The following is a 24,789-nucleotide window of genomic DNA, read 5'->3' on the forward strand; positions in this document are numbered from 1 at the left end:
TTGTCCTTAGATTCTCTACAGCTAAAGCCTTTAGCACACGTGTGTGGATTCATGCATACCATCGTATTGATTCTGGTCTTGAGACTGTCTTTCGTTTTCTAATTGACTGTTTCCTTCCTCTTGACCATCCTGTGTGACACAAATAGCCCCAGGGATGGCAGGGGACTGAAAAAGCAATAGCCGATGTAAGCCTTCCCGCAGCAGCACTGCCTTCGAATCCTCCATAAGGACATGGGTCTCTCTTTGTTTATCGCGTCTCCACCTGTGTTGGCAATAAACTCTTTTTATGATTTCGACAAGGTTGCTTGAATACATTGTACCAGAAGTTGTCTTTATTTTCCCTTATATCTGTTTTGGTATCTGTCTTTTTACAGTATTTTTCAAGAGTCAAGTTAAGATTCATGAAGGATAATAGAATTTCACCTTAATAAGCCAAAGAAATAATTATCTAAACTGATAATTATTTGGTTTTGATTTGCCTTTGAATCAATCACTACTTAATTTATAAACATGATTTTTAAAAAATATGTTAATGTTTCAAAACATTTAATAAATACACTTTTATAATAATTTTTTGTATAATATTAAATAATTCGGAGCGATAGCAATTGGTTTTCCTTGCATGATGAACCAACGAGGATCCTAGAATGCAACCTAAGACAAGAGCTCTTCCCTGCAAGAAAGCTCTCATCAGAGATGGGTGATTCTTAGCTTGCTTGAAAAAGAAAAGATTTTGTTATCAGTCCATACCTGAGGCCTGTGATGCTCTTCTCATCCTTTTATCAACTCAACTCTTCTCCCTAGTGTCACAGCTTTGACTGTTTCCTCCTTGCTTCCAAGGAGCAAATGGGCATATGTGCTCATTAATCCTGCGCGCCGTTACTCAAGGCTCACATAACTCACCCAGTGCTATTCCCACTGTCCTGTGTGGGATAATAAATCTGAGCAGGGGTAGTTTCAAAACTTGTTTGTAGGTAGCTGGGTGACACTGTGCTGTTCTAGGCGATGCAATGTGCATGTGCAGTGGCTATATTTTTACAAAGCAGAAAGGTAATTCAGATATGAATTCCATCCATTATTTTGACATGATCCATTGTAACGTTGCCTTTTTAGACAGTATACAGGCTGTCCTTGTAAATGCCATTTAAAATTTCCCAGTAGTAACTTTTTACTAAATACTACATATTCTGGCCTCTAAATAATAATTTTTCCTACTCAGATATTCACATTCAAGGCATACTGACAGCAGGAGCCAACATCACAATATATTGTTCTCTAGTGGTGTGAAAGTTATTATTCAATGAATATGTTTCTAAATTACACCTTAAATTATCAGTCTTGGATCAGTTTTGGACCACTCTATCAAAAAAGTCAGACCTGAACTTCAGAAGGTCACAGATTTAACTACTTTCCCAACTGTTAAATTGCAGTTAAGCCTATATAAGGTGACCCTTTGGTGTGCCATTGATTTAATTCTTGCAGTTTAACTTAGAACTGTTGATTGGAGTTATTTAAGATAATGGATACGACTTCAGTAGAGCCCAGCATAAATATGAAGCCATTTGTAGGATTGGAGTAAATTTTAAAATGATTTATATGAAAATTAGATATTTTTTTGGTTGTTGTGGCAAGTTTCTAAAGTTGCTACCACATCTTTAATATTTGTTCTGAGCTTTTTTTTGGGGGGGGAATTAAAGTTATGCAGCATCCAGTTGGAGTGGAATACTTAACCCTGGTAATAAAACTTTCCTTTTAGCTGTTTATGTAGGCTGTATTTAGAAAACAATTTAAAGTTGGTTTTCTGCTAGTTCTTTCATCCTTTTAATCATTGAGTTTAGTATAAGGATATCTTATAGTCTAACTCCATTTCCCTGTGGATTAATTATTCCAAAATAAAACGAACATGTATTAAACATATGTAGTTGCTTACGGTGGCATATTTGGCTGTTTTGTTTCATATAAATGTCCTGCTGCACAACCCCCCCCCTTCATATTTAAGACTTCTCTGGTCATTAAAATTGAATTATGTAATAGGCTTCCATCTGCTGTCAAAACCTGTTCATCATTATTTCATGTCATTTTAAAGTGGGATCATTCCGAGCTATGTTTAGTGACAGCAGGCTTGCCACTCCTGGCTATGAGAGTATGGTAGGACTGGGTTCCTTCCTAGCTGCAAAAATATCTTAACATTTATTGTCTTCTGATAAGGTTTTCTCCACGAGTTTGGTTCTCACTTCTCCTACTTTGCTACCCTCCGTGTCATTACGTACTATATTTGTGTGCTTCAGTTGTGTGCCAGTCACAAGATCTTCCATACATCACCTCCAGGCCATTACATTAATCGCTGCGGGATAAAAACCGGCTTTGCTATCCATCAAACTCGGCCACTATCTCCGTGACACTGATCATGGTTAGCAGAGCAGTTAGTATTAAATGATTGGCAATGGAACGACAAAAGAGCGGGTGGAGAAGATGGATAGCCCTGCGTTACTGCGCTGAAGTGTGAGCTGTAAGTGGCAGTTCAGAGCTGGGTAAATATTATCTGATTGCTGTAATGACGGCAAGGCTGCCTGTTATGGCAAATGTTCTCTCTGTAAGAGTAGCCGAGTACTGGAATAGATGAGCTAAGGAGGACAGAAATTTCACTGAGGGATTTAAGAACTGCATTGTTAATGGTGTGCTAGGTAGGTCTTGGGAAATGAGACTTCATTTCCCAATGCTTTACATTGAAGGAGCTGGACTGGGTAACTTCATGAGGTCACTGTGAGTTCTGCCTCTTCTGAGATTCGCTGAAGTCGCTGATGACCCCCTGTTGCTCCTGAGGCCCAGGGGAGGGAGGGAAGGGAGGAGGTGGGGTGGGAGGGAAGGGAGGAGGTGGGGTGGGAGGGAAGGGAGGAGGGCCCACTGAGTCCAAAAGAAGTAACAGACTATATGAGCTCTTGGGATTTTTCTTGAACAAACCACTCAGTTGCTGGAAAACTGTACAATATCAGGATTAAAGTATCTGGTACAATATTGAAAATGTAATTTTTGGCAAAAGGAATAAAATTAGTCCTTAAGTCCTAAAACAAAGCAAACAAGCAAACCAACCACCAGTGATGATAAAGCCTCAACATCCTTCTCTAGGGAAATAAAAGAGAAAGCAAAAAAAATAGTTCAGTTCAGTCCGGATACCATACAGGTTCTCTCATACCACTTTAGGGTTTTGTCTTCCTTTACGATAACTTGCTGGTTATACTTTTATTCGTTTTTTTAAGTATACCTTTGTTTTCCCATTATACAGTCATCTGAATTACCTACATCTTACCTAGCTGTATCTTTTCTTCATGAAGTTATCTACACTTTAAAAGAAGACTTAAAACTTTACTTTTTTTCAAAGTGATGATAAACAGAGCAGAATTTTTTTTTTTTTAATTCCTACAGTGTTCCTGGTATCTTCAAATATTGCAACAGTTTAGATGTGTTTTATCTTCCTTGCTTGGGCAGATGTCTTTCTGAAAAATTCAAAGGAAATGGTTCTGTTATGTTTTACATAGTAATAAAACTACTGAATTAAAACAATGACATCATTGATTACCTTTTGGTATATAAAATTTATCTAAATTAATTATCTTCCAATATTTGCTAAATGTGTTAGTATGTGAAAATTCACAATGATAGAACATCTGTTCAACAGAAGACTTATCAAAGGTACTGTAATAAGCTATGTAATGAATGTTTTCAGCTTTCAAAAGAGAAAATATTGTGTATGGCATTTATTTAAATAATTTGTCTCAAGTTGGGATGTCCATCTTACTTTATGAAAAAGTAGCCATTTTGCCATGAAAGCATTACAACTAACTTTGGAAACTTTGCAACTCGCAAAGTTAAAAGTGTAACTTGGATATTTCCAAGTTAAAACAGCTACCGCAGATAGCAGATAAAAGGATTCATTTGAAGTCCTGCTGAGAGGCACAGCAAGTGGCGCGCTGCGACAAATTGGGTTTGAAATCGGCTCTGGGTGACTTGTTCTCAGTCCCAATCCTTCTGCTCATTTCTTCTGCTTTTCAGGAGTTTGTCTGTCAGACCTTTTCGAGATTTGATCCTGGGAGTAGCTGAAAGCCTTAGTCTTTTCTCCTCTGAGCTTCCTGAAGAAGCAGCAAGCATGTATGTGTACAAAAAATGTGTTAAGCAAGGCATCTCTCCTAGAATTTCATTTGCATGAGAAAGTGTGTTGCTTATCAAGGTATGTACTTGGACTAGGAAGCACATACTGTCCTCATATATGAGCTCTTGGCTGTCCTGTGAGGTGCCTGCCAAGATCCTCACATTTCCTTATAAAGACTAGTTTTTTACTTATGCAAATTTTTAGTTTAAGACTTCTGTTGCAACCGTTTCCTCCTGATGAGGAGGCTCATACCAGAGCAAATGAAATGATAGCAGCATGAACACTTTGTGCTAACAAAGACCAAGATGGAGAGGCTCAGAGGTTTTCACTTTCCATAAAAATGGTTTCTTCAAAGACATTTTTTTCTGGACCATGGGAGAGAAGACTTGTTTCAGTGGAAACCTTTGAGGCCTTTCCACAAATGAGAGCATTTTTGCTCACGTTCACCCTGGCGCTGTCTAGCTGTCAGCACCCGATCGGGCACGTTGTTGACTCTGTTGTGGGGCTTGTCATTCCGCATGGATAGCGGGATAAGTAATGGTCACTTTGACCCTCCATCCTGACAGTAACATCCAGGCTAAGGCTGGCTGGAAAGAAGGACAGCTTCACCCTGGGGAGTGTGTTTGCGTGTTTCCTCTGGTTTTCAAGGAGGTAAAAGATAACTGTGAACTTGTTGGGACTTCACCTTTGTGTCGATATAGGGCTACTTGGAGTAGGGATTGGCAAATGACAAGATTACAGGTAATGTTTTTCTATTAGTATATCTGTATTGTATTAAAGAAGGCATCGGGCTATTCTGTAGTATTTTTGTGTCATTGGAGAACATCACTATCGTGTCATTTCGTAGTTTGCTGAAATACATATTTTTGTGTGACCCTTTGCTGATTAGGTAAAAATTGTCTCAGGAATATTTGGGTCTTTCTCATTATCTGAATATTTCTTAGATTTCTCTATCTGTAAAGTGTGCCAGATCAAGGCTGAATAATAACCTCCTCTGGTTCAAATCCACGGGAGGGGACTTGGGGTCAACCCCCTTAATGGAAACACGTTTTTGTCAAAGGAAGAGCAAAAATGAGAGGACCAAGGCTGCCCCTCGACTTATCACCTGCCCACCTCCAAAAATACTTCAGGTTTTGTATGAAACAGTGGATATTTCTAGTTGTCTTGTTAATACTGATCTCTAACAGTAGTTCAGCCTGATCCGTAAGTTATAGTAGCACTGAGCAAGTCTGAAAAGTACAAAGAATTATTGTAGCTGTGTGATGTAAATAAGGAATTCAAGCATGACTATTTATGGCCTAGGTTTTGGGCTGAGAAGCTGGATGTCTGATGTCAGTCAAAAGACTGACCAGATTCTAAAGATGTCTGTGACCTTGCTGAGGGGGGGAAGATGTGCAGACTGAGAAAAGCTCGCATGTGGCATTTCCAGATATGTAGCATAAACTGAATATATGGTGGTTTTAGTGGCTGGTACCTGTGCATGTGTTTGCTTATGGATAAAGCAATTAGTTGATGGGTGAAGGCTGAGTAAGTGATAACTAATATGCCAGGAACTGAATAAACACATTCCTGTTTAGGAATGCTATATACATATGACCATACCCACAGCTGGTTAAGCCCCTTTCCACCACAGAAGCACGAATCAGGGTCTGGTAGATCTTGAGAGAGATTTTTGGATCTAGTGAATAAAACGATACACTCTGACTTTGAACACAGCATTGTACTGAACTGGGTAGGACAGAAATAAATAACTTCTTTTTATATACTCTGAATGTAAAACTCTGTTTACTGTTTTGCAAGACTCAGTACAGGGATTTTGTCTGAAGTTTAGCACAGCCACAACATTAATGTTTTACTGTATGCTGGGCTCTAAAAATATAGATTTAACTCAAAAGGTATAAAAGGTTGGAAAAATATTGTATAAAAGTCTGTAAAGTCATAAGTAGGAAGTGCTGTGCATGCTCTTTCTTCCCATCTCCCTTTCAGTTACAGTAATTTAGGTTTGAGCATATGATGAATTCCATCATAAATTACTACTGGAATATACTTTTCAACTTTTGAGTAAATTTTGCATAAATTAATCTGCAAACCCTTCCATGTTTCAGTGAGAGATCAAAGAAAATCCCAAATGGAAAACATGCTTTTGAGAGGGGGGAAAAAAAGTTCTGCGTTCTTAAGCTCTTGTAATGAAGATAACTTAATTAAAATCAAAGCAAAACTAATTAAGAACTTAAAAGTGCAAGTTTTTGGTTGCATAATATCCCTGAAACATGGCAGAATGGATTTATTATCATCGGTAGAAGTTCCTGGTCATGTGGACGGGTGATGCAGTCATCAGTGGATCTGAATGAAAATGTACAGCTGGATCACACTTTTCTGATCCCTCTTATTGGCCTTTCCACTGTTTCTCAGTCTTCCTACTCTTTTGCTTCTGAAAAAAAAAAATTCTGTTTTGGTAGGCAATTCCCGTCTTTCCTGGGAGTTTTTTCTGGGAACGCAGTTGGGGACAAACCAGCTGAGCACTGGTAGGCGTTTACCTTTTTTATTTGTGGTTTTCATGGTTCTTTTCCTTGATCTTTCCATTCCCATACTGAAAAGGAAAGCATGTTTACACACACATCCCCCTATTCTGTGTGTGCCTTTCTTGCCCTTTTCCTTTCTTGAAAAAGGAGGGGAAACTGGAAATTCCAAAGTTTTTTGTTTCACTTGAACCATGGTAAAAATATCTCTTTTAATGAGTGCAAAATGTAATTAAATTAATGAAACTGTCTTACTTCAAATTAATCTTAAGCTTTTTTTATTAAAGCTCTTAAAGTTTATGATATGATGATCTCTTATCCCGAAACAATCACTCATATAGTGCTATATCATTCAAAAACTTCTATTTGAGCGTGTTTTTTTGGATTAGTGTGCACATGTGGTTTTTATGAATATTTAGTGAAAGCCTAATGAGCAGACTCCTTGCTATAACAGATCAAGACTTTATTAGGCTGAGTTTTGTTCTTGTTGAAGCGCATTGCCATGTGGGAGATTTGTTTTTCCAGGCTCTCAGGTGCTTTTAGCAGATGGAGATTGAAGTGCTCTGAAGACAGCACACCAAGCAGCAGCCGTCTAAGCGGGGTGGTGGGGTCACCTAGACCATAGCAGAAGCCTGGCAGATCTGTAGAGCCCAAGCAATGGACTTCTGACAGTCGAGACAGTGCTGATGCCTGCAGAGGAAAATGATTCTAGAAATCAACAGCCTCTCTGCGCATCTGGTTCCTTGAGGAGGGCAGATATTAATTAGATTCACAGCAAATCATTTACATTCTCATGATAGAACTGAAGAAACAATTATATACATGTTATCTCCTGTAGAGTTCCTTTCAAGCACCCTGTTGACCTGCTTTTCATTGCTGCATTCCCTCCAGTAAGATCCAGATACAGTTGACCTCTCCCACTCAACCTGATCACGGGCAGGGATCTTTATCCCTCATCGTTTGAGAGCTGAATGCATTTTTATGGAGGCAACTGCCTCATTAAAACAGGAGCATTCCTGTCGTAGGCAGACACTGGCCACTGTCTTGTGCTCTGGTTTTCCCCCCACCTTGTCTATTAACAGCATAATGGAAATTTGTTTTTCCAAGTTTAGTGTAATTGCATAAATCATAATTGTAATTGCCTTTCTAATGGAGATTTTAGGCTTCATCCTCTTGAAAATATGCCCATCCTGGAAAAAAAAAACAAACCACAAACCAAAACATCAATAAAAAAACCCTCCCCAAACCAAACAACTCCTTTCCCCCCAAAAAAACCCTAAACCCCACATTTTTGGCTCTAGAAACATTGACTTTAAAACTAAGGCATTGGCTTTTTTTACTTTTTGTTTTGTTTTTATTTTTGAACCTTCCCTTCTAAGAGGCCCTGCCAGGTGTTTGCAACATTGGGTAGGAGTACTGTCCTTAGGGAGGCAAAGCTTTCATTTACCCACAGAGAGATGATCTCTAACCATCTGCTCTGTATCTCAAAGAATTGGTATGTTAAAAATGTGAATTTTCTCATCTGCTGGGAGCCTGCCTGCGCAGCGCACATAATACAGAAGGAAACAGTGTGCGGAGAGGTGTCACGGAAAAGAACTGTTTTCTTCACTTATAAGGCCTTCTTAGATGACCAATTTTTAGGAAGTGCTTTTTTTTAAAAAAAGCACCCACTAATTAGTGCTTGTTTACAATTAACTGGTCCAATTAATTTTGTAAAGATAACAGCTGAAAATAAAGATACATCTATAGATATGCAAAAGAAAACAGTTTGAAAAAGCGGTTTCAGAGCCAGTAGAACCCTGAGCTAATATTAGGCTGCTTTATTCTAAACAAGATCTATTTTTCAGTCTTTATAATTTAGTGGATTTTTCACTCTGCTCGTTTTTTCCCAAGGTAGAGAATATAAAAAGCTTAGATCTCCATAATTTTGGTACCGTTGAATAAAATTCAAGCAAGAGTTTAGTTGTATTGAAATAGCAAAATTATTTCAATTTTTAAAAAAATGTAGAAAAGAAACCTTTTTTTTTCCAATTACACACGCTCAAAAGCGAGTTATGTAAGAAATAGCTTTTTAAAACTTGTTTGTGTCCAGTTAGGCCTTTTTTTGTAAGCTTTGCCCACAGTAAACTAAAAAGTAAGATTTATTTGTGTAGACGTATGTGACCATCTGCAGCTTTAGAAGAACCTGGTGTGTTAAGAGGGAAGGGATTATCACCAACAACAGTGCTTACTGAGTGCTGCATACATGTTCCTCCTCCTCCTCCAAAAAAAAAGCTTGATATCTTATTTCCCATCAACAACCTCCCAGTTTTTTGTGTCAGACTCGAGCATGGTGACAGGATATTTCCCCGTTCCATACAGCTCCTCGTCTGAATGCCATTACTCAGGCGTTTTTGGTGTCATTCAGAGGTTTCTGTCGGATTCCTGTTCATTACAGTTGGCAGTTGAGTGGTTTGGGTGCCTCTCAACTGGCCATTGCCATTGAGTAGTGAAAAGGGGTTTTATTACAGATAAAAGTATAAAACATAAGGACATGTTGCAGAGGAGAATGGTCTTTAAATTAATGGTAGTGTGGCTTTACTGGTTGTCTTTCTCCCTTAAATGTTACATTTCCAAGGGAGTGATATTAAGGACTATGTAGAATGGGGATCTGTTCCTTTCATACCGGCTTCCTCCCTTACTGCTGGGCTTTCCTCGGTGACAGCCACAGGACTTACGGACAGGGTTTGATATAGATATTGCACCAAAAAGCTCCAAAAAAGCGGTTCTGCACATTTCACCATGATTTCATTGGCATCACTGTAAGGTTTGTTTACAAACTGGATTGAAATTCTTCATTGGCTTCAAATGTGGGTTTCTTAACACTGGGCTCTGCTTGCTGCAGTATGTAATTAGACTTGGAGTATTGCATTGGGGTATAAATGACAGCATTGATTTCTCCTTTTAGCCACTTAGAGAAGAAACAAGATTTCTTTTTCTGTAGGTATTTTGCATGTAGGTAATTGGTTAGGTTCACGGAGAACCAGTCACTTGAGTAAACTTAACCAGTTATATGAGTAAAGTTGACTGTATAAATGTTTTCACAACTTTACATTCTTACAGTTATGCATTAACTTTTTTTTTCACTTAGCTATTAGTTCAGAAATATATAAAAAAATTACATTTAGAAAAATCTAATTTGAAACAATTTGATCATATGATTCTTAATTAATGAAGTTAGCCATTACAACTATTTTTTGCTCTGAGAAATTATTGTTCTTGAGTGGTATAAATAAGTGGACATGGTGGTAGATAACTGGTTTTGTGCTAGTTTTAGTATTCCCAGGTTCGTAACAAAGATATATGATTTACACAGAAAATTACAGTTCATGCTGTAGTGCAACGTTTCCATAAAGAAACAGATCTCTATTGCAGATTTCAATATGATAAAAAAAACCCAAACACTTCTTCATATGGATTTTGCTCATACTTCTGTATATCTTTGACATGCTGAAACTTGCCAAACTCTCTCCCTCTTCCTGATTTCCAAGATGGTTTGTCAAGAAGCGCTATCAAAGCAGGACCTTTAATCGTCTCCCTGAAAGATTTAAGAAAGCCACTTCACGTGCATGTAAACTTAAACTTCTAATTACCCAGTCACTCATTTTTTACGGAGATACACAATTGAAATGACTGAGCACTGTTTGCTGTTGTAGTAAATGCAAGGAATTAAAATGAAATGAAAATGCTTTGATTCCTACACCGTTATAGAAGCTGTGTTGTAGCTAGGTTAAGCAATATGAAGCTTACCTACATAACAGTTGCAACTTTGACTCATTTGAAACTGTAGCCGTCAATAGTTTGAGAGACACCTTGGAAACGAGGTGTGCACGTATGAAATGACAGGTTAATTTCAACAAATTGTTCCCATTCTTATTTCCTAGAATAATAAAACATAAACGTCCCAAAACTTGTGCCGTAAGAGTCTTCCTCTGAAGCTGAGCCAGCTTTAAAAGCGTGTTTAGAAACACATCTTCCAGCGGCTAGACAGCATACTATGATGTATATGGTGTCTGCGAAATAGATGTTTTGTTCAGAGGGCCAGCGGAGATGTTCTGAGGAGCAGTGGTTTCTTGTTATCGTGCTAATTGCTGGTTGACATATCGGACTAAGAAATGAATTATGTAACACTTCTGGAAAAGTCGAGGCACTTACAAGTTGCAGCAATGAAGGTCTTTCAGGAGAGCAGCCTGGTTCAGCAGGCACTGACGCTCGCGGTGCTCAGGGCACGGACCTACAGCGGGCTGGAAAAAAGTAACGTATCCGTTGGGTTCTGGTATGAACTAAACCAATGGATAGATCTACAAGTGGAATGGGGTTAATAATAAGTCTCCTTATTTATACCTGGTTTTATATCTTCCTAACAGGATTGACTTCAGTGAAGTTATTTCTCGCTTGTATCAGTGTAAGAATAATCAAGAAGCCTTTTCCCAGCGATCTGCAATGTAGCCTTGTGGAAGGCACTACTGCAATTTATGTATTGATGAAATGAATATAATATATTGCACAGAGACTTTGTGAGCTTTAAGTAATGTTAGAATAGGTTTACATTAATTAATGATGCAGTAGTCTTGAGTTAATTAACTCTAGATCTCAAGGACATCAGACTTTAGTAGTTGAATCCAACAGGTAGTTTGGGTGCACCAGGCTTCCAGAATTGCCCTCTTTTTAAGGCCTTTGTTTTCAAGGTGCCTCAGTGTTGACTGTAAATAACTAAATCCTTTGTCTGCAACTTTGTTGCATGAAATGTAAAATCATTTTTATATAAACCTGAGATAGGATTTGGTCATTAAAATAGGTACCTAAAGAGATATTTTCTAAAAAAAATATTAAAAAGGACCTTTGCCTACAAAAGTACATCCTTGAAAGTATGATTACTTGAAACAACAACTTGAAAATATTTTTTGGGACAGGAGAGGAGAATGGGGTACTTCCCTGCTGATAATAGGAAATTAAAGCTTGTTGACTTATTTATAGGGAACAAATTTACTTCATGGTGAAATAGAGAAAAATAGGATTTCTTAAAATTCTATTTCATAGAGGTAGTTCATGCTAGTGCTGTTCATGTCTGGTTGGAATGGTTCTAGGATGCTCCTACTGAAACAGGATGTTAAGGCAGCCTAAGTAAGGGCATTGGATAGCTCATTGAGTTATTACTTCACATTGTTTCTATTGTTTGCTTTGATTTCTGATTTCAGAATCGCTTTATTTTCACTTCTCATTTTCATTGTGCCACTTTATTTTCCTTCATTTTTAATCAGTGCATTCTAAAACATTCTTGTTTTCAGAAGAACATCAGTTATGTGACGTAGGAGAATTTCTGTGTCATGATCGTGTGACTTGTGTCTCCGAGCACTGGCTGTGTGATGGAGAGCCTGATTGTCCTGATGATTCAGATGAGTCTTTAGACACATGTAAGTAAAGAAGGAGTCACTCTTATTTTATCTTCCTTTTAATGGTAACATTTATAGTTGCACTAACTATACAACTGAAAGGACAGGTTCAATTTTTTTTTTTAATAAATCCTGAATAAATCTTCATATCAAGGGCAACAGGTTACATTCACTGTGTAGGTGAGAGACAAAAGAAATGGAAGAGATGGAAGGTGTTTTGTTCACGTGCCGCTTTGTAATGAACACTGTCACTAGAGCATATGTTCCCTGTGCTCTCGGTGAGCTGTAAATGAGCGGTGGAGGGCAGAGGCAAAGTCAGACACAGGAAAAATGTATTCCACTAAAACAGGGGGAGGTGAGGTGGAAATGAATAGTGCAAAATATTTTCAACAAAACTATGAAAAGCATGCAAACATCAAAGGGAGGAATGAAAGAAGATGTAAAAACTGTGAGGGAGAAAAGCAAAGAAAGGAAAATGAGGGAAACCTTAATAGAACATGTTTCATTATGGTAAGAGACCTTGTTCTTTTTAACGTGGCTAAGAGCTTCTGAAGGCCGGAGTAGCAACCTTACAAACTTTTTTTTCTTATCAGCCTTGTAGAATACTGATGAGGTGATATTAAATCTTAATGTTCCCTTGTTTCCTGCGTTCTGAGGAAAACGAGGGAGTTTCCTGATTTTATCCCCAGGATAATCACTTAATGCAGGAGAAGAACCGTGCATTTTGTATCAAAGCAATACCGACAATCAGAAAGGCTAGAAATGTGGCTTAGTGCTAAAAGAAAAGAGAACCTCAAACATCAGACAGTATTGAGGAGTCTAATCTTTAAAACGATGGACAGAAATTCAAGATGTCTGGAAACCATTTCTGTCTGGGCAAACACTGCAGTGATGATTGCAACCTTCCTGCTCTGGCACTTGTTCTCCAGAACAGATAGGAAAATTGCCTCCGGGGCTGTGGTGAGGGTGCTCTGATTAGCCACCTTTGAAACACTTTGGGATTCTCAAAAACCAAATGCTGTAGTTGTAAGCATCAGGTACAGTTAAGGTTTTATTACTGCACTGATGATTGATTACTGTCCTTTCTAATATAATATTTTCAAGCATAGTGTTAAAATCTGCAGTTAAATTTTTTTTCTGCTAACTAATGCATATTGTGATAAGAGCACAAAAATGGTCACACACACAGTTTTTAATTTAGCTCCTGATACTTAACTCATAGTTCCAAATCCAGCAGCCTGCTGGATGCCGTGATATTTTCCTCTCAAGAACTTTGCATCTTTATTATACTGGACCATATGATCTGTGTTCAGTAATGTCATTCAAAGTCATGGCATATTAAAAACTTAACCTTTGAAAGAAAGTTATTGATGGCTTGAAGAAAGGGGGATGTGGTGGGAAAGCAAGGCCACACTCTTCCTGTCATCAGCCAGCCTGGTCCTCTTGGAAGCATTTTCCCCTTTGCAAATGCTAGCAGTTTCTGTAGGATGCATTACTTAGGACAGCCTAAGTCAAAGGTAGAAGTTAGCATCATTGCTTTTCTGGTTGTAGAGAAGGAAGGTGTTTGAATCCTTGTGCACATACAGCTTATGTAGCCCTTTGCTGACGAGCTGCTGGTTAATGAGGTGCCTGGGCATCGCTTGACTGTACGGGCTGGGATGGCAGTCGTGTCAGCTCTGCTGCCCTGCTTCATCCTTTCTGTTCAACTCAGCCCAGGCCACTGCGGGGGAAAAAACAAGCGACAGTGCAGGGATGCCAGGTGAAACTTTCCTACCTATTTGCTCACCGTTATAGTTTGGTCTCGATGGTTCTGTACTCGTTTAGTCAGCGTAATTTAATGTCAAATGTAGTATTTCTTGAAATAAGTTTATGTACTTTAACTTCATCAAGTTGTTTCTCAATAGAGATGAATATAATGTTCCTGAAATTTCGTGCTGGTGCTTTGCACAAAACCAGGTCCTTTGTGTCCCTATGGTATCTGTAAGGAGTTTTAAACCACCTTAAAAATGTTCTTATGAAATATTTGAGGACTGTGTGGTGTTAACGCCAGGGACACGGCACCTTCTAGCTTTAGCGCATCGAGTCATGTGTCTGTTTATAGATGAATGCAGCCTCTATTTGTCAGCTCTTCACTGACTTACATATGATGAATTATTTGGTGTAGCCTGATAGATATTGCTAGTTGTTCCTATAGCCATAAACTGATGGAGTTTGATTGATTTTTCTGTGGATTTGTGCCTAGTAATAAGGTTTTCTGGGTTCTAATAACATGCAAACATTGATCAAAGCTTTTCCTGCAAGTGGAAGTTCTTAACTTCTCTCCCATGGGATTTAAAGGTGTCTAAAAGCAGAGAAATTCTCATACTGCAGCTTTTCCCGTGGTGAGAATATGAAAAGTTGTGCTAGTCTCATCACTCAACTATCTGCTTGCAGAAAACTAGGAAGTAAATGTCTTTGTGGCTTCTCTCCTGGTGGCATTTTAGCCAGGTTTTGCAATAGAACCTGGAAGTTATTAGGCTTTACAAACACATATGGTATGACTGTATCAAGTAATTTCCTCAGGAGTTCACCTGAAATCGTACAATCTAGTCCCTTTATTAGCGTTAGTAAAGAGATCTAGGATTGGATAGAAAGGAGAAAAAGGTAGCATTCTTAGTTGTCGTTGAATTTCAGTCTCTGTGTTGGCAGAGGTTGGGGCAGGGCTTTAGGCAGGCTCAGCTTCCTTGGGCTTTCAGCCAGTGTGCTGGAGGTGTCCTGTCACTGCCCATGCTCTTCTGAGTTGACAGGCAGCTTCCGTCACCAGTCTGTTCCTTCTGCTTCCCATCTCCCACTAAATGGTCTCACAAATAGCTTTGTAAAATCAGAAGTGAATTCCTATGGCACCTATACTTGTGTTCTCCTCTCTTTCTTAGCAGCTGTAATTCTTTCTGCTCTCAGTGGAGCTGCTGCTTTTTGTACTGCCACAGAACCTGGTTCAGGAATGAATAACTGTAATGAATAATTTAGTGAACGACTTTTGTTGCTTTTCTTTTAGTGAGTTGTTTGTGAGAAAATCAATTTTTTTTTAAAAAAAAGTATTAGCAAAACTCTTGACCAAGTAATTTCTAGCATTTCTTGGGTGGTAAGTCTCTAGCTTGTTCATAAGGTTTTTGCAAATAGTCAGGATTCAAAAATCAATTTACTTAACCTCATTGGATGATGCTAGGTTCTTCAGTAGGCTAAATTAGCAAGCTCACTTGAAATCAATAGAACTCCATCAGATGCCTCAGAATCTGGCCAGACGTGTTTAACTTTTACAGATAGCTGTTGGTCTGGAGGTTGATGCAAATGTTTAGAGGACTTCCGTACTGTAAAAGTCCAAAAAAAAAAAAAAAAAAATGCTGTCCATAGACTCATCTGCCAAACTATTTTGGTGGGACAATTACAAGAGTCAAATGTACTGCTGAAAAGCATAGACTTTAAAACAAGAAAAATAGTGACAATCTTTTGTATCACCTAGTGTCTGTTCACTATTGCCTGCTTTAGGCACTCAGTAGTTGGAAACATCTGTTTAATACTGTTTTTCTTGGAGGTTTTTGTGTGTTTTGTTTTGGGTTTTTTTTTTTCTTTCTTTCTAATTTTACTGTTCTTGTGTCTAGTATTAGGCAAATGCTTACAGTTTAAGATCATCTCAGCAGCTTTTATAGTGGCTTCAGTAGAGAAGGTCACTAATTCTATCTAAAAGATCTAATTTAAAACATTGCCTTTTTAGGGTACCAGTGTGTGTTGCATTCCATAGGGTTGAGATCAACCTCTCTGAATAATATATTCATCTCTAAGTAAGCCATGCAGTTGCCCAAGGAACACCAGTGGCTTCTGAAATCTAGACATTTGAGTTGATGTACTATTACCTGGTTTCCTCTTCAACCTCCCACTCAACTGGGTTGAGATCTAAAAGGTATATTGGCAAATGACTCCATCCATTTAGTACTTAAGGAATTTTTTTTTTAATCTTTGCAGCTTCAGGATGTGTCTTGCTTGCGTATTGTTTTCTAATCTCAGTTCGCAGACTCCTCTGTCAGAATACATTGTGCTAAGGTAAGGTGAAACAAAGGAGCAGGAAAAGAAATTGCTTCTTCTCTGTAGCTTCTTTCTGGAACCGTACACATTGGTTCAGTTTGGGTTTTGCAGTGCTTGGTGCAGCAGCAGTTCCTTGCTGGTGCATTGGAACTGGTTTATTGTCTCTTAGCCGCGAAGTAGAGGAAGGGGCTATAACGATGCCTGGTACTTGCCCTGTGAGGAGAGACTTGAGGTCTGGCACAAGGATAATACCCTCTTTTCATATCAACCTGTGGCACGTTTCAGGCAGCAGTGTTTTGCTATGGCACAGTTACCCATTAGAGCCGTCTGTGACCCTAGGTATTGCTTGAATATCATGTATATCTTATGAGAGGGAAAAAAACCCCACAGTACAACGTGAGATCTCCAACTGCGAAGACAGGAAAGTACTTGACACTCAGGTATATTAACAGCATCAAAATTCCGAAAACAATTCACTCTGCACCACCAGACTGCAAATCTGTCTCTCGGGTTGCCCGCAACAGCATTTTCTTTGTTATCCTGGCCCTGTTGTTCTTGTATTTGAGCTTTCTTAAATGGTATCCGAGTGACTGTTTGAATACGTGCCACACACAATTTATTTGTAGCTGACTGGTTCTGAACTGAAAGAACCCCAGTTTCCACTAACGAATCACCAATTTTGAATGGTCCCTGTTTCTAGAATGTTGGGTAGATGTAGGATTATCATAACATGTTGAAATGAACTCTGATAGTAATCTTTCTCTGGGATTTTGAGGGAATATCATCTTCTATGATTGTGATTAAACTGAAGTTGGAGGTGCAAAAGAAAGGCAGCAACCAGAAATACCTTGTTTAAAAGCTTGAGTCTCACTTTGGTAAATAGCTTCTTTCATTCTTTGGATGCTAATTACGTAAGACTAGTTTCACAAGCTTAAATATTGTTAATTGGGTACCTCAGCTGTAGTTCTTTTACCAGCAAAGGGTAAGATAATTGGATGTCATGTTGCTCCTGTGGTATGAAATAATAAAGATAAAATTTCTTAAAGCTCCTAATTCTTTTATGAGTAGATCCATTGAAATTGAATAGAAGCGAGGTTCCCAAATCACTCTTAAGTAGCTTTCAAAAATCCCAGATCAATAAATAATTTGCGTACATTGAAGATGGGTTGCCGTGAAGCTTCTGAAGGTAAATGAAGACGACACTGGACATGAGGGAAAAACGTGGTCTTGTGTTTTCACTCTTTATAATTTTGCTGTTTGCAGTTACTATGGAACAAGGAATCTGCTGCATAAAACAGCTGCTTACATCTATTCTTCAGCAAAATACTTGACCATGTTACTGGTCAAATTAATTTAAACTGCTTTGAGGTGATGAACGTCTACTCTCTTTCTCTCTGAATCAGGATCTTGCATATCAGTAGCATAAAACTTAACTTCTAAAGCTCTTGTAAGAAATGAATCACAACAAAATGACAAACGCCAAATTTTTTGAAACTGCTGCTAGTTTACATAAAATTAAGTTAAATGCTTAATGCAGCAATACAGTATTGCCATGTTGTATATTATAAACATAAACATTTTATGTTAGCTGGTGAAAGAAGTCCTTCTGACAGAACAAGATGAATGTTTTGAAGTAGGATTAACTTTCCTGTTACCATTTTTACAGACCTGAAAGAGAACACACTTCCCACTGAGGGTCTCTTTGCAGTTTACCCTGGCAAAGCTACCATTGTTGGTAACCACTGGTGAAGGAAAGAGGTATAAAGTTGTATTTATTACGGCTGGTGTTTTTGCCAACCTATTTTCTGGCAAATAGCCTCGCAGGTCTGCTGTGCTTGATCCCGTTCAGCTAGTTTGCCGTTGTGTACTGCCGTTACCCCATGGTGAACATCTGCGCGGCTGCCACCTGGGCTTCAGCTTCTGACCTCTGCTTTTTCCTTACTCCGTCATTTGGGAAAACTGCCATTCTCGGCCCCTCCAGGAAAGGTCGTTTTGCTGGTGCGATGGGATTGCGATGTTCTGGTAGTTAACAGATTATTAGAGCAAACAGTCTGGAAAGGACGAATGTCGGTGGTGCTCATACCCTCTAAGCCTTTTGGAAAGGTTATAGAGAAGCACCCCATGGAGACAAATCCTGCATTGCAGTCGGTCTGGAGGCGTTTGGGTTGTTCCACTGTGGTGTTGGGGGCTGGTGTTGATGAGGCCCAGTTGTCTTCCTGAGGGGATTCCTACTTTGGGGATGTTCTTTCATTTCTCACCACTAACCGTGTTCCTTTTCCCTCTGGGCTGCCCTACCTTTGGGCGAGGAGGAGCACTGGTCTTGGGCCAGGGAATAACCTTTATGTTTTTGCACTTACTTTCTGTGACATCCAGCATATAAGCAATGGTATTGAGGCCCTAGAGAGCATTTAGAGGCAATTCCTTTTTATAATTTCCCAACAGACGGTAATACTACTTCTGAGACATAAGCACAGTGACAGATTACTGAATACGTGCGTTATCCTCTGAATAAACCGGTTTATTCATTTTCTGTGAGTGTGAGTGACTTTGAATACTTAATGCCATTAAAAACCTGGCTGTGGCCCCCAATATATGAAGCTTCTTCCTAATATCACTGGGGCGCATACCAGGCGTGTGTGTCGGGGTGGTGCCAAAATCACAGAACCTCCAGTCTGTGTGGAAGACAAGAACAACATGGGGAACCACAGTGTCGTTATTGCACAAAAACTCAGCATCCCTGGCAAGGGGTCTGGGTTCAAATAGGTGTAATTTCTGTAGCTTTCTGGCTGCATATATTCTTTTGGAATAAAGTATGCAACAAGAAGTTCAGGACTGAAGGACTTAAAAGTCATTGTATCTTTCAGTGACATGGGCGTTAGAAATACTGGGGTGGTTTTTTTCCCCCTTTTTTTTTGTTTTGGTCTATGGCTGATCATCTTGTGCATGGTTTTCCAAAAGTGGTTCATGGGGAATTCAGTTAAATGATTGCTAACAAAATGAGCCTATTTTAAAGTCTGTAGAAACTTGTAGGTATAATACAAGGCCAGGATAGAGCCTTTGAAGGATGATGCCCAATACCTAAAACTCTGAAACAGCTCATTTATGGATTAATTGCTTGCTAAAATTGCACTTCCTACATAGAAGCAGATCTAATGGGATATATACTCATAAGACATGAAAATGAAAAGATCAATCTTTTGAAAAACCTATAAAAGTAATTTATACTTTGACCAAGACTTTGTTTTCAAATTTTTAACCCAAAGCAATTTTACACTCATAGCTAAACTATAAAGTACACCCAGAAAAAGTGCACACGGGGGGAGAGAGAGAAGAGATGGAAAGACTTGGCAGAGTTTCTCTTTCATAAGGTTGTGCTGGCTGTTAAGCCTAACCTAATGACGAGGAGTTTTTTTTCAGCACTGACCTTCTTGACAGTATTTGGCCACAAATAATAGACGTTTCAGTGTTAATTACGGTTTGGGCATGGGCTGCCTTTCAGGTACAGACGCAGTCCTCTCTGGCTTCGCAGCAGGGCTGTGTCTCCTGCACTGTCAGTGCAGGAGACCCCAGACAGGAGCTACACAGTAGCACTGTGGTTGAAAGTGGCTGCACCAGTGAGTCTCTAAGCTACACTGGGGCAAAAAAAGCCCGTCTATCTGAAAAAGTGGGTCAGTAAGTGCTCATATAGACAAGTGCCGAAGGGGAGAGACGTGCAATTGCTGCATGGTTTTTTGTTTGTTTTTTTTTTTTTTTTTTCCCAGAAGCTCTTTATTTAATTTGATATGTACCTTATTCAGTTTTATGTGTACTGATTTGAACTTTTTTGTCCCTATTTGCATGCATATTTATTTGGAACCCACCTAATTTGCATTCACTTTTACAACTTAAAAATGTTATTACTATTTTCTGTTCTCCTCTTTTCCTTCATATTTATGTCCTTGCAACTCTTTCAGGGCCTTCTCTACTTGAGTTACCCACTCACTCTGCCTTTTCCCAGAATTTGTTTGTGTAACCCTAATCCTCACTGTTGCTTTATTCACTATTTTCCCACTTTTCTTGCATTTTTTTAGTTCTGCTGACAAAACGAATAAAATTACTGTGAAAAATATTTTTCATCCTCCGTGTTTTCTTTTTCCCCTGTCATCATCCTAAACAGATTCCCTTTCCCCTCTCATAGATCCCATCCTTTGCTCTCCACTGATGTCCTAATTCTTATTCCTTCATTTTCTGTCTGTTTTTATCTTCCCGTTAACAGTCCTTTGTCTCTTGCTGTCTTGTCATGCTGTTCAACAGTCAGCATCAGGAAAAGAGAATATTTTGGGAAATGAGGAATGCACCTTCAGCAGGATAATTCAGCCAAATATCAAGATGATTGTCAGAGCGCTGATTGTTGGGCTGCCATTGCACCCTCTGCCAGGAATAGCTTTGGTAAAAGGGAGGTAGAAAAATTACTGTATCACAGCATTGTCTATTGATTAGGCATTGATAAAATTTAAAAACACATTTAGAAGAAAACGAAAGTAAGTAGCATCATCAAAAGCCTTTTTGGCTTTGCTGGTATAAAGAAGGTAATTTTTTGGTAATGCAGGGATTTATAAATTACAGCAATCTTATGTATAAAATACCTTGTTGAAAGATTTCTATCTGAGGTGACACTACTTCGCTGTGGGCCCCAGTTGCACCGAGACTCATTACAAATGTTTATAATTACGATGATACATCTGGCCTGGAGATCCTGTACTGGGAGAAATGTAGTATATTTAAATAGTGGGCTGGATGGTATTCTTTATTTGTCACTTAAAAAGTGCTAAAGTGTAATAACCATTTTTCTTCTCAAAATTACTGATGAAAACAACTCTCATTAGCAAGCAGATGGCTTTCTGGAAGAAAAGTAAAATTGCTCTCTCTGAAAATAGGGCTGTGATTTAAAATAAGAGTTTAGATGTGTTATTAGTGATGAAATGCACAGTAGTTTTAGTCAGCAAAGAGGGCACTTTGCTATGGACGAAGAAATGATGCAAGACAAAAACCTCTGCTCACAAAGAATAATGCATAAAGGAGTATAACTCATGGTAGCCAGCGGTCTGGGTTCAGCTGTGCTACATTTTAGCCTTTTAATAAAGCAGAAAAGGAAATGATGAAAAAGATTTAATTTTAAAAAGTCTCCTTCAGGATTTAGTGTTACCTTACCGATGTACAGATTTAATCCAGAAAGTTAATGTTTTAGCAGCTCTTACTCATGCCCCAGCACTTCTGGGTGAAACTTCACTGTGCCAAATGAAACATTTTGAAGTGTGCATTGCTTAATGCCTTCATTTTACATTATTCAAAGATGCATCAACATCCATGTGCATCTACTTTGTAGGACTGTGAGCTGTGCCCTCAGAAATAGGTCTCAAATTATGTGTAAGACTTGGATGTGCCCAATATGAAATAATTTTGGGTTAGTTGTACTCATGAGAACAGGTGTTTATGGGATTGGACCCAAGTTTGTGTATATACTTCCTCACAGAGAATGCTAAATTAATTTTTACCATCTGCCATTTATAACCTCACTAAAGGCACAGCTTCTTAGAAGGGTATAGCTGTTAATGGTGTAATTGCAATAACAGGAGTTACTCCAAAGTAAAGATGTGGCAAGCTTAGTTTTCATTATTTAAGTGTTGAAACAAAATCTAGATGGAAAAATAGATTTTTTTTTTTTTTTTTTTTTTTTTTTAAAATTTTCACCTTGTAATAAAATTACCCCTAAAGTGTTTCTTTTCTTTGTTCCACTTCCTAAGCATTCATAAGTTTGCCCAGGCTACAAAGAGCATCTCTTGCTACTTTTATGCTCAGGCTATAGAGAATATTGAGATGGCATTTTCTAACTCATTTTGACTTTTTCTGCTCTACCTCTAAACTAGGCTATTTGATATTTTAGGTATTTTTGTAAACTATTTAAAGTTGTCTAAGGTTGATCTCTAACATGCTGCCAACTTTGGCTTTCTAGCTTCTTGTTGCGAGATGTAATTTAGTTAACAAGCATGCTCCGTAACCTAAAGCCAGGGGTAAGTTCAAGTACAAAAAAAGAGGTAGTAATAATGGATAGTAAAAATAATAGGTATCTGCTCTACTATTAAAAGAGACGTTATGTAGTATAGTACTTGTTCGGTGCAATAATAAAATGAAGATACGTTATTCTTACTGAAATCTGTCTTCTCTGACTGTATTTCCAGTAAAACAAATTGCACCGGTTGTTGCCTTTCAATGACTTTGTCTCCATCTTCCTCACCCCTTCAGTCCAGAGTGGTGGTGGTGGCCAGAGCTGTGCTTTCAGTCCCAGGGAAGTCACGCACAGGAGACCACGTGGTGAGCTGGAATTGTAGGGGCAGTGTGCTCTTTGTCCGGCGTATAAAATTAATAAGGGAACTTGCCCAGACGTTGGATTTTCCATAATAACAAATGCTTCATTTCATTGATCTGTAATGCCCTGTTCAAAACAAGACAATTCAGTTTAATAGCAGACAACTTCTCACAGTTGGGTTTTTATTCAGAACTAAGTAGCAAGTTCTCTACCCAAGACGGAGAACAGGCTTCTCTCTCTGCACCTTACCCAAAGCTGGGATTTCAGTTTTTTCTTTATTCCTGTGACCTGCATGCAGATGTAAGCGTACTGAAGGCGACGGTTTTACTCATTAGGCTGCTGTAACGCCAAATCTCTTTGGCTGCACTGGAGACGTCTCTGAGGTTGGCCAGGTCAGAGCCACAGTTGCTGCAAGCAACCGTATAATTTCTTTCCCGCTAACCGTCCTGGGCATTTGAATGCGTCTGATGAATAAGGTCAGTTGAACTGAACTATTTTTGTATTTACAAAATTGTTTAATTTGCCTTGTTCTTATCTTCCTTCGTGGTGACTTTGGCCTGGCCTTCTACCCTGGTCACTTCTCAATATGTAGTGGATTTCAGGCATATCCTGACTATGCGACTTCATAGCAGGAGGAGGAAATTACAAGAAGATCATTAAAGTGTGAAATTAAATTCTTAAAGATGAAACATCTGAAATAGCTAAAACATTACCCCAAAAACAAACAGTGCAATTGATCCTACTTAATTACATGCTTAATAATTTTATACCAATGTAAAGCACATTGATGATGTACTAATCCATTTCATATTCACTGCCACCACAGATTTCCTCCTTCTTATTTGCTTTGAATCTCATCATTATCATGCACATAAAACTAGTATTCTTAGAATTTTTATAGTATTATTTCCATATAAAATGAGGGAAAGTAATATATGAATACTAAATAGCTCATTAACATGGCTTGTAATATATCTATTCATGATAAAAGCAGCTGAGAAATGCTGATAGAAAATAGTATTTTGGTCTTAGAGTATAGCTAAGATTAGAAGAATCACGCCTTGGGTAGTAAATACTTCGGGGAAAACAGGAAAGCTTAAGTACAAATAACATCAAATAAAGAGCTTTGTATACTTCATTAAACATATTAACAGATGCATTTATTTCAGTTAAATAATTAATATATTACCAGTACCGGCAGCAAGAAATTTTTTGTGATTAAAAAAAAGAAAACCAAAACCGTGAAAGCATTTTAATTTCAGTAGAAGAAATGCTGCCTTTAAAAGGCATCGAGGGCATTTTTATCTGGAACTGGCACAAAGCTTGTTAATGACTGAATTACACAGCAAGCAGAATGCGTGGGAGAAGAGCCTAATCTACCATGTCAAGAACCCTGATCTTTAAATTTGCTCTGTATGGGCAAGGCACTGCCTCCAGCCTAAGAAACAAGATTGGCTTTGAAAGAGTTTAGGTGCTGAACGGTTCATTCTCTACACGTACGTTAAGGTTCGGCCCTTTCAGTTCAGTTGTTGTCTCTGGCCTTATGGCTGCGCTTCCCGGGTCCAGGCCGTAGGAATGGGCTGCTGTGAATTACCTGTCGAGAGCTGTCGTCGGTGGTGTGACAGAGGAAAATCCTGCGTTCACAGCGAGCGTTTGGTAGAGGTTGGAGCTCAGATTTAGGAAGCTATACTGCAGGATGAAATGATGTATTTGGGGTTTATGTTATCATCAGTCTGTACTGGCCTAAACCAGGCTAGCTTCGCTACTCTTTAGTTGCAGTTGTGTCATAACAATTCAGCATAAGTTTTGTATTCTACCCCAAGATCCTAAGCTATGAAGAAAGACTGCTGACAGCTTTATAAAGAGGTCAGGTGTGGTCCTTAACCTTTGCTCAGATGGCAAATTATACAAAATATAAATAAGATCAACATATAACAATGTTTGGTCATCTGACATATCAATAAATAAATATTCTGCAAAGCATTTATATTGGAAAAGCATCTGGTATTGTTGACAGAAAATATTGCACAATGCAGTTCCTATACTTCTGAATATTGAGCCCCAAGCGGTAAAACTCCCACTGAGGTTGATTGTTTGGGTTTTGTTTTTTTTGTTTGTTTTGTGTTTGTTTGGGTTTTTTTTGGTGTGTGTTTGTGGTTTGTTTGTTTGTTAATTTTTGTTTTTTAAATGAATGAGAATTTCTCCTGCAGTTTTCAGCTTGGTTTATCAGGGCCAAGTTACTAGAGCAGGAAAAATGGGAGAATGAATTAATGTATAAGCAAGGTA

At 38.5% G+C, this 24,789-nt stretch overlaps 1 protein-coding gene across 1 annotated transcript in view; it reads left to right on the top strand.

Annotated features, from left to right (window-relative positions):
- The window catches only part of LRP1B (LDL receptor related protein 1B), a 762,836-nt gene that overhangs the window by 166,728 nt on the left and 571,319 nt on the right, over nt 1-24,789 (top strand). Inside the window, exon 2 of the mRNA XM_075092828.1 lies at nt 11,994-12,119. Within this exon, the coding sequence (XP_074948929.1) occupies nt 11,994-12,119 (126 nt within the window). The remainder of the gene's footprint in view (nt 1-11,993; nt 12,120-24,789) is intronic.

This window comes from Phalacrocorax aristotelis, chromosome 5 (assembly GCF_949628215.1).
Source record: "Phalacrocorax aristotelis chromosome 5, bGulAri2.1, whole genome shotgun sequence".
Classification (NCBI taxonomy): domain Eukaryota; kingdom Metazoa; phylum Chordata; class Aves; order Suliformes; family Phalacrocoracidae; genus Phalacrocorax; species Phalacrocorax aristotelis.